The 15,582-nt window shown below is 48.5% G+C and overlaps 1 protein-coding gene across 3 annotated transcripts; it reads right to left on the bottom strand.

Annotated features, from left to right (window-relative positions):
* Positions 1 to 362: 362 nt before the first annotated feature.
* Positions 363 to 13,046, bottom strand: LOC121592983 (septin-2). Of its 3 annotated transcripts, none has more exons than XM_041914971.1 (6): positions 12,868 to 13,046; positions 5,529 to 6,253; positions 2,989 to 3,424; positions 2,604 to 2,920; positions 2,294 to 2,529; positions 363 to 2,221 (listed from the first exon to the last, which is right to left on the bottom strand). In XM_041914971.1, exons 2-6 carry the CDS (start codon positions 5,533 to 5,535, stop codon positions 2,138 to 2,140), a joined length of 1,080 nt encoding a protein of 359 aa, XP_041770905.1. In that variant the 5' UTR covers positions 5,536 to 6,253; positions 12,868 to 13,046; the 3' UTR covers positions 363 to 2,137. The 3 variants fall into 3 exon arrangements, with proteins under 3 accessions (XP_041770905.1, XP_041770915.1, XP_041770926.1); XM_041914981.1 differs by having other exon boundaries at positions 12,898 to 13,046; XM_041914992.1 differs by lacking the exon at positions 12,868 to 13,046 and having other exon boundaries at positions 5,529 to 8,209.
* Positions 13,047 to 15,582: the final 2,536 nt, after the last annotated feature.

Genomic DNA, 15,582 nt, shown 5'->3' with positions numbered 1-15,582 from the left:
ACTTCTGGAGTCGGTTCCGAAATTATCGGAATCAGATCGGAATCGACTCCAGATTTTTGCCATCTTCATCCATCACTAGTCTGTAGTTCTCCACGTTCTGGCGGGTTTCACGCCGTAGCATGGTGGCGCGCGCTGCATTCTTCTCGAATAGTGCTCGTCTGCACTCTTCGTCGAAGTATTCCTTTTTCTCTCTACGTGGTAAGCGGCCAATCGTTCGCTCGGCTGCAGTGCTGATGGCTCATTCCACCATTCCACCAGCGGTCTGCGAGAGGCATCGCGGCAATGTTGGTGTAGTAACTTTCTCTTTTCGCTAACCCCGAAACGCCCTTTTCTTTCGCCAACAACCAAACGCAGCCCTGGTGTATCTATTGAGTGTGTTTTATTTCTTAGCTTGCTGGTAGAGAGAATCTACGGGGTTTGTTTCCGTCCGTTCCTTCAAAAACTACACACACGGCAGCTTAGAGAGCAAAACTTGGGCCCAGCAGACAGCACGTGCTGTGCGCCCTTGCCCCATCTCCCATCCCCGTTGACTGGTTACAAATTAGCGTATCTTTGAAAATTTGTCGACTGCACTCAAACAGCTCCTGTCCACGAGAGCGCGCGCGCGCCCTTCCTTGAAATACTGTGGCTGGTACACACGTGTTAAAAATTGAAACGAACTGAAAGGAAAACAGGAAAAAAAGACACGAAACCTATAATATCCGTAACAGTTTTGCGTGAACGGCGGCGCGCGCGTGACATTTTTTCCTCTTTCTTTGACTTTTCATTGCTTTACGGCGACCTTTACCTCAGCTGCCCTGCTGAATCGTCTCGCGCGGCGCTTTTCTGTTTCTATTTTTCTTCTTTTTTGTTTTGTCCAGTGAGGTTCTTCGAACCCGCTAACACACACACACACACACTTGCATACACACTAATTGTGTTTCTTTCTTCCCCTTTTGGTGGTGGTAACTGAGTTGTCTTACATTTGGATTTTGGTTGATTGCAAACACTTTCCGGGTCCTTGCACTGAGGTGGGGGGGAGATTCGGGGGCGGAAGCCTCTTACCGTGCGCAACATCCGGACCTAGTTGTCCACTCTTCCTCGCCTACCGATTTCCATATAAATAATTGCATTAATTCTACCGTCGTGTATACAAATATCTAAGCCTACAATTACATTACAAAACAAACAAACAAACAAACAAAAGGAAAAATAACGCTCCGAGAAGAACGCCCCACACACACAAGCGTTCGAATGCCCTTTCCTTACACTGTGGGCGGTCGCACTGCCCTCTGGACTGGTGACTGGACTTCCAGACTGACCCAAAAACGGAACGGCGGTGGTGTGGTGCAACAAGCAATCCAACAAAGTTTACTATTTTGGGGACACACGTGGTGCTTGGTGGTCCTGTGTCGGCCACGTGGTTCCTCTCTTTGGTCGAGTTTGCTTCACGCGTAAGCTGGACCAAGGTTGCAAGGCGTTTTTTCGTTTGCTTTTGCTTGTTGCGCGCGAAAATCGGGTTGGTAAGGAAATGGAATAGTTTTCGTAGTAGTCGCCGACCCTACTTCTTTGCCGTTGAGCGAAGCCCAGGAAACTACCCAGCGCAACAGTGCGAACCACCCGAAACCCGGTACAACTAAATAATGATCACCTTCGGTCCAGCGCCTGTCACTGGGTACGAATGTTAACGTCTTCGGCTTCGAATACTTTTACCCAGTTAAATCGACTAAATTTGTATTATTTGTGGTGTGCTGTAACGCTGCTACACGCTTGCTACGGGAACGGTACCTACGAATGGCGGAGCGCTTTTCCCGCCACTAGGCGGAAGTCTACGAGTCTACACACTTGCATTCCTCTCATTCTATCTCTCTCTCTCTATCTGTTTCTTTTTTCTCTATCGCAACGTTTCTAACGTCTCCGTTTGTCGGTTGGAACACGAACACGTGGCCCTTTTTCCCTCCCAGGAAAACAAAAGACAAAAAAGATCTGTCTATCTGCTGACTTTTTTTTTGGTCGTTGCGTATGGAGGTTGTTTTTTTTTTACTTTGGTGAGGGAAAATGCCACGTGAACCAAGAGACCGGCGGGTATGAATGGAGTGGGTGAGAGGGGGTTTGCAATCTAGTCCGGCAGCACATCCACGTCCACTGCTGCCACGCACTAAACATCGATGACCGAATCGTTAACGCTGGTAGAGTTTAGCTTTTCCTGCATCTGCGCCAGCATGTCTTGCATGCGGCGGATCTAGAACGGGAGGAAAAATCGGATTGAACAACTGTCTTTCAGCACCCACACACACGCGGATCTACGCCCTACCTCCTCATCCTTCTGCAGCAGCAACCGGTCCGTGTCGGAGAACTCGTGGTTCGAGGCGGTCGATTCGCGCTTCAGCTTGTTGCGCTCGCGCAGCGCATGCTGCGAGATCTGCGAGATGCACTGGGCGCGATAGTTTTCGTAGTGTACGTCGCGCGTCGTATCCTTCAGGTCCTGCATGTGCGTCGAGATGAGCATCGTGCGCAGCTTCACCACGTCGCTGTGTTCGGGGTTTTCCACTGCACAAAAAAAAACAACGAAAGCATTTCCAATGTAGAACCAATGTGAGCTGCCTCTGCCTTGCTCTGCTTACCATCCACCACGCCCCAGGGGTACTGGCGGCACCGGATCTTGCGGCCGGCCACCTCCATCACCTGGTTGCTGCCGACGACCGCGAACGGCAGGCTGGCCTTCAGGTCGCGGTCCTGCTGCTTGAACTCCTCGTCCTCGTCCGAGTCGCAGTCCGGGAAGCGGTAGATCTGGATGCCGTGCGTCTCGATGTCGTCCAGGATGCGGCCCTTCAGCGCCTTCACCTCCTTCGGCGTGAGCGTGTCCGCCTTGCCGATCACCAGTATGATGTTCACCTTCTTGTGCATCCGCCGCAGCAGATCGATGTCGAGCTGGCGCAAGCTGTAACGCATTCGGGGGAAAGGCGCATTAGGCACAAATTCGCTGCGACCGCCGCAACCAACACCTACCTGTGCCCGTACGGTGGCACGAAGTACAGCAGGCAGTGCACCCGGTTGTCCTGTATGTTGCGCCGGTTCAGCCCGCTCTCGTCGGTAAAGTACTGGCGGAACTGCTCGTCGATGTACTGCGTGCAGACGCGCCAGCTGTCCTCGCAGTTGACCGCGTCGCCGAAGCCGGGCGTGTCGACGATCGTCAGCCGCAGCTTCACCCCCCGCTCCTCGATGTCGAGCGTCTTCTTCTCGATGCGGGTCGTCTTCTCGATCCGCTGCTCGACCGGCGGCACCGACCGCTGGGCGTACAGCTCGGTCAGGAAGAGCGTGTTGATGAGCGTCGACTTGCCGAGGCCGGTTTCGCCGCACACCATCAGCGTGAACTCGAAGCCACGCTTCACCGATTTGCGGTGCACCTGCTCCGCCAGCGTGGCGAACCCGATGTAATCACGCTCTGGAAATGGCAAAATAAATATATGTATCTAAATATATTTCGAAGCTGCGGCTGGGGTACGAGATCAGTTACCCCGAGCGGGTGGGGCGGAGTGGAGGGATCGCTTCAAGTCACACTGTTTGTTTTATAATGTCAGACACCCGTTTGAATTCGATCCCCGCCATATTCCAAGGTTCGCTAGTGGAGGGCGAGCGGGACCAGCGGGAAACCTAAAGCCCTATTAGTGTTTGATACGACACGGCGAACGTCACGACAGATGCCCGACCGCGTAAATCTAGACCTTTTGAGAGTAGAAGACGGGACGGGAGAAGCATGGTGAGGGACCTGGTTTAACCTTTTTTTCTCTCAGCTAAACAACAACAAAAAACAAAGACAACAAAGCAGACTGCAGTAGCTGCTGAGGTTTAGTAGCGTCCGACCGCAGCATATTACAGCATGAACCGCACACTCCAGCGTACCTCCGGCAGTCTTCCTCATTCTCCCAAAGCACTGCACCAGCCTGGACAACAGGTGGGGAGTGTACTGTCTAGCGTTGGGTTTCGTGAATCTTTCGTTGAGATTCACTCATATAGATTCACTCTCGAAACGAATCTCTAAAGATTCATGAATCCGTGTAGATTTATAAATCTCCAGGGATTCATGAATGATTAGACACGTATAATTTTCAAAATATTGAATTTGCGCAATCCCATGGTAAAGTGGTCCAAGTCTCATGGTACAGCCGTCAACTCGTACGACTTAAAAACATGCTCGTCATGGGTTCAAACCCACAATGGACTGTGCTCTTCTGCTATGGACGTAGGACTGACTATCCTGCTATGGCTAATTAATAAGTCCCTGAAATCCAAGTCCACTAATGGTACTGGCAGGCCTTGTCCGTTGTGCCAATGACAGTACACTGGTTAACTCGCATGACATTACCGTCGACGGTTTATGTCTCGCATGGACCGTCTCCCCGTAGCAAAACAGACTATCCGGCTACGTGGTACTAAGAAGTCTCGAATGTCTGTACAGGCTGACACGATCACCTAGGTTTTTACGCCAAGAAGTAGAATGCTAAAGCTGTATGAATCTATGTATGAAACTGTAGAGATGAATCTTTCGATGAATCTTTTTGATTCAAAAATCTTTCGAGATTCCTCATTATCCCACAGTTGCACTGGCCTAAACAACAGGTGTGGAGTGTTCTTTCTAGTGTTTAATTCCACGAATCTTTTGTTGAGATTCACACATATGCATCTTCAGCTATGAGTGATTCTAATCTCAAATCGAATCTCTAAAGATTCATGAATCCGTGTAGATTCCATGTATTATTCTCAAAATATTGAATTTGCGCGATCCCATGGTGGGAGTGGTTATCTCGACCGACATGCCCATCCACGGTTTATGTCTCGAGTAGACCGTCTCCTCGTATCAAAACAGACTATCCGGCTACAAGAACCAATGTCTCGAATGCGACCAAGAAGTTTAGAATGTCTGTACATGCTGACCTGACCACGTAGATTGTTACACCAAGAAATAGAATAAGAAGATGCTCAAGTTATATGCATCTTTCGAGATATATGAAACAATTGAGATCCATGAATCTTTCGAGACTCTAGAATCTTTTAGATTCAAGCATTTTTCGAGATTCATGAATCTTTCTAACCGAGATTCAGATTCATTGTATCATTTCAAAGATTTATTCAGATTTAAATATCTGAATCAGATTTACCCAACACTAGTGCTGTCCCTATTTACACGCATCCAGCTCCCCTTCTTGAAGTTGTTACTATCATTGGAGCAACGCTCTTACGGAAATGTGTGCCATCGTCAGCGAAACCTGTAAACATTTGGCCATGAATGCAAAACACAACGAATGGCTCTAGGGAACGGTAGAACTTCCGGGGAGTTGGCTAGACTTCCTGGAGCATCTTCCCAAACATGCTTGAACCTGACGGAAGAGCTCGTATTCATAGCTCGAGCCAGCAGTCAAGCTCCGGATGTACCACTCCCCTGGAATGTCTGGAAAGCACACTCACCCTCCACCCCGTAAACACCGTGCCCAGGTATGGACATCCCCATCCCGTTACTCATCCACCCGTCACGTCACACACAAACTTACCTGCCATTGCGCTGTCCGTCGTTTGCTTCCGTATTCCGTGGACGTGGTGTTGAGAGCCTCTGGTGTCTGGTTTCCTTTACTTTACCCCCACCCTCCTCTACCTCTCTCTCACACACTCCCACACACACACACCGTTCTGCACTGGGGGACACGCAGACTAGGCGCGTACGTGTTGCTTTTCTGTTTCGGACCAACCCGTCCCAACGCGTTCCCACTGTCCCGTTGATTGTCCCAGGTCTTCTACTGCTGCTGCTGCTGCTTGATGGCCGTTTCTGCACGCTGTCGTTTGAGTTTGTTTGGTTGAAGTGGTTTCGTCCGGGGCGAGGTGCTCGTACCGCAATTCCGGCTTGGCGGAATCGGCTCGAAAGGGGCCCGGGACGTTCGCAACCGGGGCGCGGCGTTGGTGGCGTACTGGACTCGCCGTCCCATCCGCGTCACTGCACTGGGCGACCCTGCAGGGCGGTTTCGATGGCGCGTCTAAATCATCACTAGTGTTCGCACCACACACTGGTCACACGCGCACATTCACACTGCACCACCTAGGCGCGTCCCAGGGAGGCATTAGGCCACACAAATAAAATCGCAAACCTTTGAAGCACAACAGAGTTTTTCGTGACCGACTTATGTGGTTTTGTTGTTGTCACTGCTGCTGCTAGCTACCGTTTTCCTTTTTCACTCACGGCCACGTTTCGCTTGGGTGGTGGAAATCCTGGTGGGTTTGAAAACTGCATCGGTGGGAGAAGAAAGAAAACATTAGCAGGGCAAGCACTGCTCTCACACTGCACGTACACTCGGCTCGGTTCGCTCTGAGTGACAATTATCCTGCCGCTGGTTAGGTTGGTTGCTGGTAGGAAAAGCCCTCGCCGCTCTTACAGAGGGAAAACACGTACACAAACACGCACACCCGCGATAACACTCCCTTTTTACAAGCTGTACAAAAGCAGCGGATACGAGAGCACGCGCGAGAGCAACTCGCACCAAGAGCAGCTCGCGAGAGTGATGACGGCAAAAACGGATGCAAACGCCACCACACATCCTGTGGGGTTTGTGTGTTGCTCGCTCGTGTTGCTAGCCCTAGCGCGTGCGCAATTTTCCACCGCCCATGACACACACACACACCCTTACACAACCGAACGTCAACGCACAACAACGGTGGTGCGTACGTGTGCATTATCCCTTTTTTCGGGCCCTCTGCGCCTTGCGTTATCCTCGGTACGGTAGGGAGTTTGATGAACCGTAGTTGCTAGTGGGCTGGGTGAGACCGAGCGGTTTGCTGTGTGGGAGCTGGAAAATATTTACAAACAACGAGCCTTGCACGCGTCCAAACGGCACCAACAGTAGACGAGGGAGAGAAAAAGTTCACCGTGGCGTGCCGCTCCTTAGGACCAGGCAACAGCCTAGGCGGCACATGATGGGATCGTGTTGGATAGTTTGAATATCTTTGGTTTTGAAGCAAGCTTGAATGTTAAGTGCGCTTGCAGTACACATGTTACTAGAGATTGTAGACATTGGATTAGAACTATTGGAAATTCGCTCTACTCGAGGAGCCTGCGATGATTGCGGACATGAGGAAGTTACTTCTGAGGCACTGTTTCCAGTATCTTGAAAGCATACCTGAGAGCTATCACTATGAAATGCATTGCCTGTAGCCTTATCGATAGCATCGATACCATGATTTCAACAACCTGAAAGTCTAAGAGCCTAGGCACCTGTCCAATCGAATTTCTTTTACTGGCACATTTGTAAGAATCTTGAGAATATGATGTCACGCAGCTTATGCGTATAAATTGGAACTACTCCAGCATCTTTTGGACTTGAAGCGTACATCTGACCCAATTGAACCAAGTTCTGGTGTATTCTCGGAATAGCAGACATCTATGGTCCTAGCGTCTGAGAGATTGTTCCTGACATGAACAATGACGGTAATAAAAGTCCTTTGACATGGAGATGAACTCTTAAAGACAGTTTAATCATTGTATTAATCTTTAGACATTTCAAAACATCCTTCCGACATCCAGAAAATGAAAGTAGCAGTTGTAAAGTCAATATACGTTAGAACCTGACACGATGAGTTGGAAAAGCTAGAACACGAGAAATTTCTTCGCCTACAGCTTGAGAGAGCATTACACACCAATATATGACGGGATTTTGAAGATTGAAGAATGAAGATTCTAAACATCCATCCACACGAAGAAATGCACTTCAAAAATTTAAAGAACTTGAGACATTTTAAAGCCTCCTTCGGTTTGATATGAAAACTGCTGAACGTTTCTAAATGAAGCAAAACAAAAAATAGACAACTTTTTAAACACGATTCGCTATAATTGGTTTTCACTTTGCCCTTTCGTTGGCAGGTTTGTTTTTTTCGTACCGGAACCGAACTAATTCAATTCACTTTCGTACGTTTGATTATTTATTGATGTACGCAGTTGGCTGCAGCAGGGAAAACGCATCGACTTCATTCAACCTTAAGGGCCGAAGGGCTTCCTATCGTTTCGAGTTGGAGTTGGAACCGTATCAGTTTATTCCGATCGAGAGAAATCATTACAACATTCCCAAAAAAAGCAACAACAACAACAACAGGAAGTAAAGGAAGTGGAGGCAGTGGAGTAGCAAACAATCACCATCAATCGCAACATAAATGTGTGTTGCTGAACGGTTTTTAATTTTCACAATCGATTCATTTCTCCACTTTCACCCCATGGAAATTAAAAGATGAATGAACAAAAAACTACACACACTCACACACAAGCTAAGTTTATGTCGTGAATCCATCACCTAAAAAGTTTCCCTGGGAGAAACAAAAAAAACCCCAATCCGATCCAAACCTCTTGTGGAGCGTTGTGCAAGGTACCTCCACCATCGGGCTAGAAGTGGAACGGTCCTCCACGCCACCATGAAAACAATATATCGCAGGGGCACCTAAATATATACCATTTTGCTATAACGTGCTTAATGACGAACCCCGGAGTGCTGCGGTTCGGCATGTGGAGAAATGGGTACACGGACAATTAAATCAGCTTCATCAAGCATCGGCACTGGGCAGAGCTGCGCTGCAGAGGGAGATGGTGGAAGGGCAGCGATCTCTCATGTTGGATGATCCTCTTTTAAAGACCGGCTTTTAAAAGAGACCTTTTGCCGCCTAGTTTCGTTATTTTTGTTCCAGCCTGCGTGCGTGTCTTACTTCCCCATTCCCTCCGCCAACCTCAACACAACAACATACTGCCATATCTATTCTTGGTCCAATTCTTTTTTTTTCGGTGGATTTAAAGTGCATCCCCCTTGCGCCATTCGCATCAGTGCTCTCAAAAATAGAGAGATAATAATGTCCCTATTTTCCTAACGCTCCTGCTACGCTGAATTGGAGACTAGAAACAAGCCGGCGGCAGCTGCTTTTAAACGCGATATGACCGAGATTTGCACCCACGACGTGCGGTGCAGGAGGCCGACCGCGTTACCACTGCTACACGAAGCCGAACCGATCGCAGAGCGATTAAGCCGAACGATAGTGCGCTCTGGCAATCAAGCTACCAGCTGGCGGCAGACGTACCATTCGATAGAAGTATGACATGGCTTGACTAATTATGATGCCAATGAAAGTGATGCCATTATCTGATTAATGTTTTTGTCTCGCACTTAGTTTGCTTGACTGCTTAATAATGTGTGCAGGTATGGATTTCATGGGGGCATCGGGCGAAAGCAAAATAACCTCTTGGCACCAAAGCCAGCAGTGGGAAAAGTTTTTCTTAAAAAAAAAAACACCTCACACCCCCACGGGTGAAGGAACACCACAGGAAGAAAGGCAATAAACCCAGCGCACACATTCAGTGGAGAAAGAAAGAAAGACAACAACAAAATACACACTCCCGCCCGATACAATCCATCTTAAGCGGCTGCTAATGGGATAGAATAGGAGGGTGAAAGGTTCATTTGAGGGGTGGGGGGGGGGGACAAACGGCTTGGAAAAAAGCAAGAAAACTACACGAAGAATGATCCGTCAGCTGGCCGCCCATCGTTAACCGCCCGATGATGTTGGTGGTGGTGATGATGATGGTGATTGGCCGCGGCTTCGAACCGGTGGCAGAAGAAGCAAAAACGTTTGCTGCTCACCCAAAGTTAGGTATGGGAGGGAAGGAAGGGGAGAGGGGGGGGGGAGGAGGAGGAGAAAAACATGCATTTGAGGAAAATTTATTTCCTCCACTTTTAGCTCAGGTTTTGCTTTCATTTCCCACCCACACCGTAAAACCTCCATCCTTGCCCACCTAACCCCAAACCCTTTATGCTGTGCCACCCTCTTGCTTGTCGTGCAGTGCTTGCATATCAGTTGTTGAGTGCTTTTCTAGCCATTTTTTTTTTGTTCCTTGCTGTATTGTGCTGTGGGTGGAGCACGTACCACCGAGCCCAACGGAAAGTGTCGTGTTTTAATTTGCATTTGCAAAAACAAAAAGAAGAAGCAAAAAAATAACCAAAGGGAAAAGGAAACAACAAATCGGAACCGTGCGATACCGGGGCTGTGCATGTTATCGATTGCTGGGACCGGAATTGATGTTTGGAGGTCGAACAAACCGAACGAAATCGTCTGTAATCAAGCGAACCGCTAAAGACAATGGCGTAACAGCTAACCGGTCGGCGGACAGCTCGTGCCACCCATTATTGTCACCGAGTGGCTCCCGCAAGATGACGGTTTTTATGGCGACAGACACTTCCCCTAGCCACACGCCGTGTGCCTGATTAGAGGATGGAAGACGCCCGTGTGTCTCACGTTCTGTGACACTTTGCGGAAGTAACGCAGTATCGCACCATGGCCGCGCTGGCAATAACGTTAGCTCTCGTACAGAAACCGGAACTGGTAGCCCTTGACCACCGTTTCACGTGCCGTGTTAACTAACGGGGGGCGTGATCTGCTGACGCACCCTTTCGTGCCCATTGTTGCCAGCATCCACCGTTACCGTTGTTCACCTTTCTGGATGAATCATTGACGAGTCAGTCAGGCGCTACGTGCGTTAGCGCTTTGTCGGTTTTGTTCAGAGTCTTAGAAAAGGGAAAAAATAGCTAGATGACAGTACATGCCCCATACCATTGATGCAACTCAAAGAAATTCGATTCGCTAGTGAACGCGAAAACAATATTTAAAACTATCTTGGTTTCGGCGTATCTTGTCCCAGTAAGACAAGGCGACCTAGAAAATAAAAACCCTCAACGCACTAGCGAGGGACGCATTATTTTGAACGCATACCAAAACCGTTCCAAATTCCAAACCCGCTTGCAGGGAGCGGTGGCCCCCTTTAAAGACGGTGTCCAAGCCCAACGGCTCCGGAACAGGCCGGCACGGGCCGCACACTTTTCCGCTAACGGGTCGTGCGGGTTCCCGTTTTGCCTTGGATTGTTTTTTAGTTTTTTGCCACCTGACCAAACCTTGTGTTGTGTGTGTGTGTGTGTGTGTGTGTGTGTGAGTGTTTTTTTTTCTCTCTCTTGATTTTCTTTTGATACCAACATACCTGGTAGAGGGGTGGAGGGCCATTGTACAACCCAATCGGTTCGATTTGGAACTCCAACCTGTTGCGCGTATTGTGTTACCCCGTTGTTCATATTCGGGAGGGCTTCCCAGCATGGCGGCCCACCCCTCTCGGCGGTCGGCGAACCAATAGATTCCCGCCCGTTTACTACCCAGTTCCTCACCACACACACATGCCATGTTTGGGGCTGATAAATATAGCTTCCCATGTATTGTACGTGTGCATGTGTTTGTGTGTGTGTGTTTTTTTTTCTATTATTTTACATTTTTATTTAGGCTTCCTCTACACACAAACACGCTCCGCGCCGTACTTCCCTTCGTCGATCACTTGCTTCAACAAAAACGGGTTCATCCCCCCTCCACCCCCAATAGAAACGATTTCTATGCGCTAGAGAGCCGCACCCCGGGCACCGATGCCGCCCACTCCCCTCCCCGCCAGCCCATCCACGATAAGCACAGAAAGGCAGAAGGAAGATAGAAACGGCTTTCGGGAGCATTGATTTTCGCCTTTGTTTGCACGTGTTTTCCAAACACGTACGCTCCAGCCGGGTTGGTTTGGGCGCCCGAAGCAACAGTAAGAAAAAGCGGAACGCCAAAATATTCCCCCGTTCCTCCTCTGCACCTTCTTAAAAAAAAACATAGCAAAAAGAAAGAAAGGAACAATATCGAGGGAGCTCAAATTCTTCGCCCCCAGCTGCCTCCAGTGGGGCGGGAAGGATTTTGAAGTGCGAGTTTGATTGGAGTACAGAAACAGGTGCAATAAGTCCCGAGCTCACGTCGAAGATCATCCCGGCTTCACCTGGTACGCCTCTGTGTCGACCGAATATTTTCAAATTGTTCAAATCCTCTTCCCCAGAGGTTCAACTCCCAGCATTGAATTTATTTGTATTCTTCATGTTCCTTCCATATTCGCATACGGAAGATACGGCTCGCTTCCCGAGCAATGCCCGAACAACCTGCTTGGAAAGCTTCCGACAGTGAGCCAAGCTGAAGAAATGGCCCCTTCATGAAGATGCTGCCTTTGATAGCCATTAATGCTCCAAAGATGTTCAATTGCTTCTCTCCAAATTCCGAAAATTGGCTAGCATGGGCAGCAAGATACGAACAATCCTCCCAAGAGCTCCCTGATGGAGCATCCTCAAATTGCCTGCTCTAGCAACGTTTGCATATGGTACCTTAGGGCCTATTCCGGCTTCCCGAATGGGTTGCTCACAGCAGCGCCACTAGAAATGCTAAGTGCTAAACCATAATTCGTGTAAGTGTGCACGCAGTGCAACCTCCGTCGTTGTAACGTATGTATTGCTCATGGTACTGTGCTGCACTTGGCAGACGTCGTGGGGTTAGGGGTTGATTGCAATGCTTGGGGGCGGAAGAGGGATGCTGTGTATATCGCTCTAACACCTTGAATTGTTTGCGTCCGGAGATGACGGGCGGGCTAGCGGATGCCTGTTACCGGTGGTCGACCGATGACGTAGCGAGCGCCAGGTGCATCGGCACCCTTCACTTTGAATGCATCCCAGCGTCACCTTGGGCTACAACATCTGCAGCAAACAGTGACCCCGTGGGTCGGGGTCTCGTCCCACACGGTTTGATTGCGCACGCACGGAAGTAGAGATGAGACAATTTTCGTCCACGGCTAATCATTCGCTTCCACTGCCACAACTATGCACAAGTACACACAGACACACGCACGAACCTAACGAATCTAACACGAACGAACCAGTGATGATACAACAACGACAATAAAAAAAACGGTGCTGATTAGATCGCGACACGATTAGGGCACAACAGCAACTATTTAAATTCCACTCGAGCAGTAATAACCTTTTTTTTGCTTCACGTTCTCCACAGTACCTTCCGTTCGGCTATCTTGAAAAACGGTCAACCGTCGCGGGACGACAACAAAACGCCCTCTCACGCACGGGAGCACGTCAACCGCCCAACACCGTGCCTGGTTTCGAGCTGGACCTTCAATGAAATCAATTCGCAGCAAATTGAGCGTTCGCAGCGAAGGGAAAGACGAAAAACTAACGGTCTACACACACTCGCACACGCACAGCTGCGCGCACATATACACGCGGGCATACGTACACACAGGAAAGCCCGCACTGGGGTGGTTCGCTCGCTATCTCCGAGTTTTGTTTTCACCTTCTCACGCTCACTCCAACTGCGGCCGGGCGCTGTCTCTCCTCTTTTCACCTCCAGCAAAGGTGCAGCCCGCCTAACACTCTCTATCGCGCGCGCGCGCGCTCGAGAGTCATCTTCCGCCTGTCGCGCTCTCATCGGTAAAGCGGTGATTAGAGGCAGTGCGAGCTTGTGATGTGCACTCTGGAGCGCACCCACGATTCCGATTCAACTCCAACTTCTGACTCCGGTAAAAATGGAACCACTAGGTCTGCCCGGAATCGGAGTCGTTCGGAGTCATTCTTAGTCGTCCGGCGTCGCATGGAGTCGTTCTGAGTCGAAAACTCCGACACCGGGCGACACCGATTCCGGATCGACTCTGAACGACTCCGACTCCGAACGACTCCGGGCGACTCCGGAAGACTCCGCACGAATGCGGACGGCTCCAGACTATTCAAAACGGCTCCAGGCGATTCAAAACGGCTCTAAACGTTTCCGAAAACTCCGTTACGTTTTAGACCCAATATTTATTTCATTTTATGATTAAAATCATATTTCAGCTATTATTCTGATATTTCAGCTATGCGGAAGTGATAAGTAAATTCGACCATAAACTAGAATCGTTAATAAATTGGGATACCTAAATCAACTTCAGAAGCTACGTGTAACATTTCTAATACGGAACCATCGGGAACTGTTGAGTAGCTGCTCCACACGGCTACAGACAGCACATGGCGACGCCGAAGATTCGGATGACACCCAATGACTCTTCCATTGTTCTTCCACACATACGGGGCCAAGGATCTTTCTGAGCATCTTCCTCTCGAACGCGGCTGAGAGGGTTTCGTCAGATTTGGACTGTGTCCATGTCTCAGAGGTTTATGTGAGTACCGGTACTATATAGGTTCTATTTAGTCCCAGCTTTGCCCGTCGCGACAGGTTCTATGAGGTGAACTTATTTCTCAGGCTTTAGAATAACCGGTTGGCAGCCAGTATCCAACTCTACTACCATGTTATTGTCGTTGCTGACCTTTGACCTTTGATAGGTTAATTCTGTGACGACTTCAACAGTGCGTTCTCTACGTCACGCCTAAGTAGTTTGGATTTGTTGTTGGTAGGATCGCTAATGTTGCCACCATCAGTTTGGTCTTAGCCCCGTTTATCTGCAATCCAAGGTTCTCTGCCGCTTGCTCGATCCCTTGGTAGGCTTCTGCTACATAGTAGAGCGGCAGACCAATGATGTCTATATCATTAGCGTATGCCAGGGTGTGGGTTGACTTATAGAATATCGTTCCCATAGTCTCCATCCTCAAGTCACGGATGGGCCTCTCTAGTGCCAATTTGAATAAGAGACAGGCAAGCCCATCCCCCTGGCGCAGACCTTTGATGGTAGCAAAAGGCCCTGAGAGTTTTCCATCCACCTTCCCTTGAAAGTGGCGTCAGTCATAATCGTTCTAACTAGCCTTGTCAGTTTAGCCGGGATTCCAAAAGAGCTCATAGCGTCGTATAGTTTTACCCTGGCTATACTATCATAAGCCCCTTTGAAGTCAATGAAGAGATGGTACGTATCGTGTCTGTATTCTGTCGTCTTCTCCAAGATCTGCCGCATGGTGGAGATCTGATCAGTGGTTGATTTTCCGGAATCCGCTTTGATAGTTTCTTCTCTTCACCGTGAGGGACGATACTAAATCTATGGAACCTACGGAGAAACCCGTTCCGAGCACGCGGTGTCGGTCGAGGCAGCTGTAGTAGATGTCGTAGCATTGCTTACCACACCTGTTGTGCACACCGTTCCCTAGCCACCGAATCTCTTGTAGAGCTACGGGGTCCATGTTGAGTGTGGCTAGGACATCATTTAGCTTTTCAAGGGTACGCTGAGTGTACATACGTTCCATGAGCCCAATTTAAAAGTAGTCCTGGGCTATAGCGTAGGGTCGGTATCATGATGTCCGTACATGGGACTGGATGACTGGCCCCACGCCCAAGTGACTGTTTTGTGTAACATCAACATCTTTTTTTGTATTTTTCTTGATTATTTGTTAAAACCTACATGGTGTACATAAAACACTCCATTTAATACGCTTCGAGCCTTGGAATTTATCCTTGCTGTGAAATAATGCTTACCACTATGAGTGCCGTGGTGATCATATATGATAGCCAGGAATAATTGACTTTAAATCTTAATATCTTGATGGGGCGTGTTATCGTGAAATTATGCAAAAATACCAACAACATGTTAAATAACTTGGTAATATGTGGTTTTGATAATTTTTTGAGTTTTCCTTTTTATAGAAAATTCATTTATTGAATAATAATAAGAATAATAATAATAATAAAATAATAATAATAATAATAATAATAATAATAATAATAATAATAATAATAATATAATAATAATAATAATAATAATAATAA

Source organism: Anopheles merus, chromosome X (genome assembly GCF_017562075.2).
Source record: "Anopheles merus strain MAF chromosome X, AmerM5.1, whole genome shotgun sequence".
Lineage (NCBI taxonomy): Eukaryota > Metazoa > Arthropoda > Insecta > Diptera > Culicidae > Anopheles > Anopheles merus.
Note: the sequence above shows the minus strand (reverse complement) of the source record. Positions and strands in the feature narration are given on the sequence as shown.

Coding starts and splice junctions, on each gene's coding strand:
- LOC121592983 (XM_041914971.1), bottom strand. Junction 2,921..2,988: donor GTGCCACCGTACGGGCACAG/GTAGGTGTTGGT, acceptor AATGCGTTACAG/CTTGCGCCAGCTCGACATCG. Junction 2,222..2,293: donor TGCTGCAGAAGGATGAGGAG/GTAGGGCGTAGA, acceptor CTCCCGTTCTAG/ATCCGCCGCATGCAAGACAT.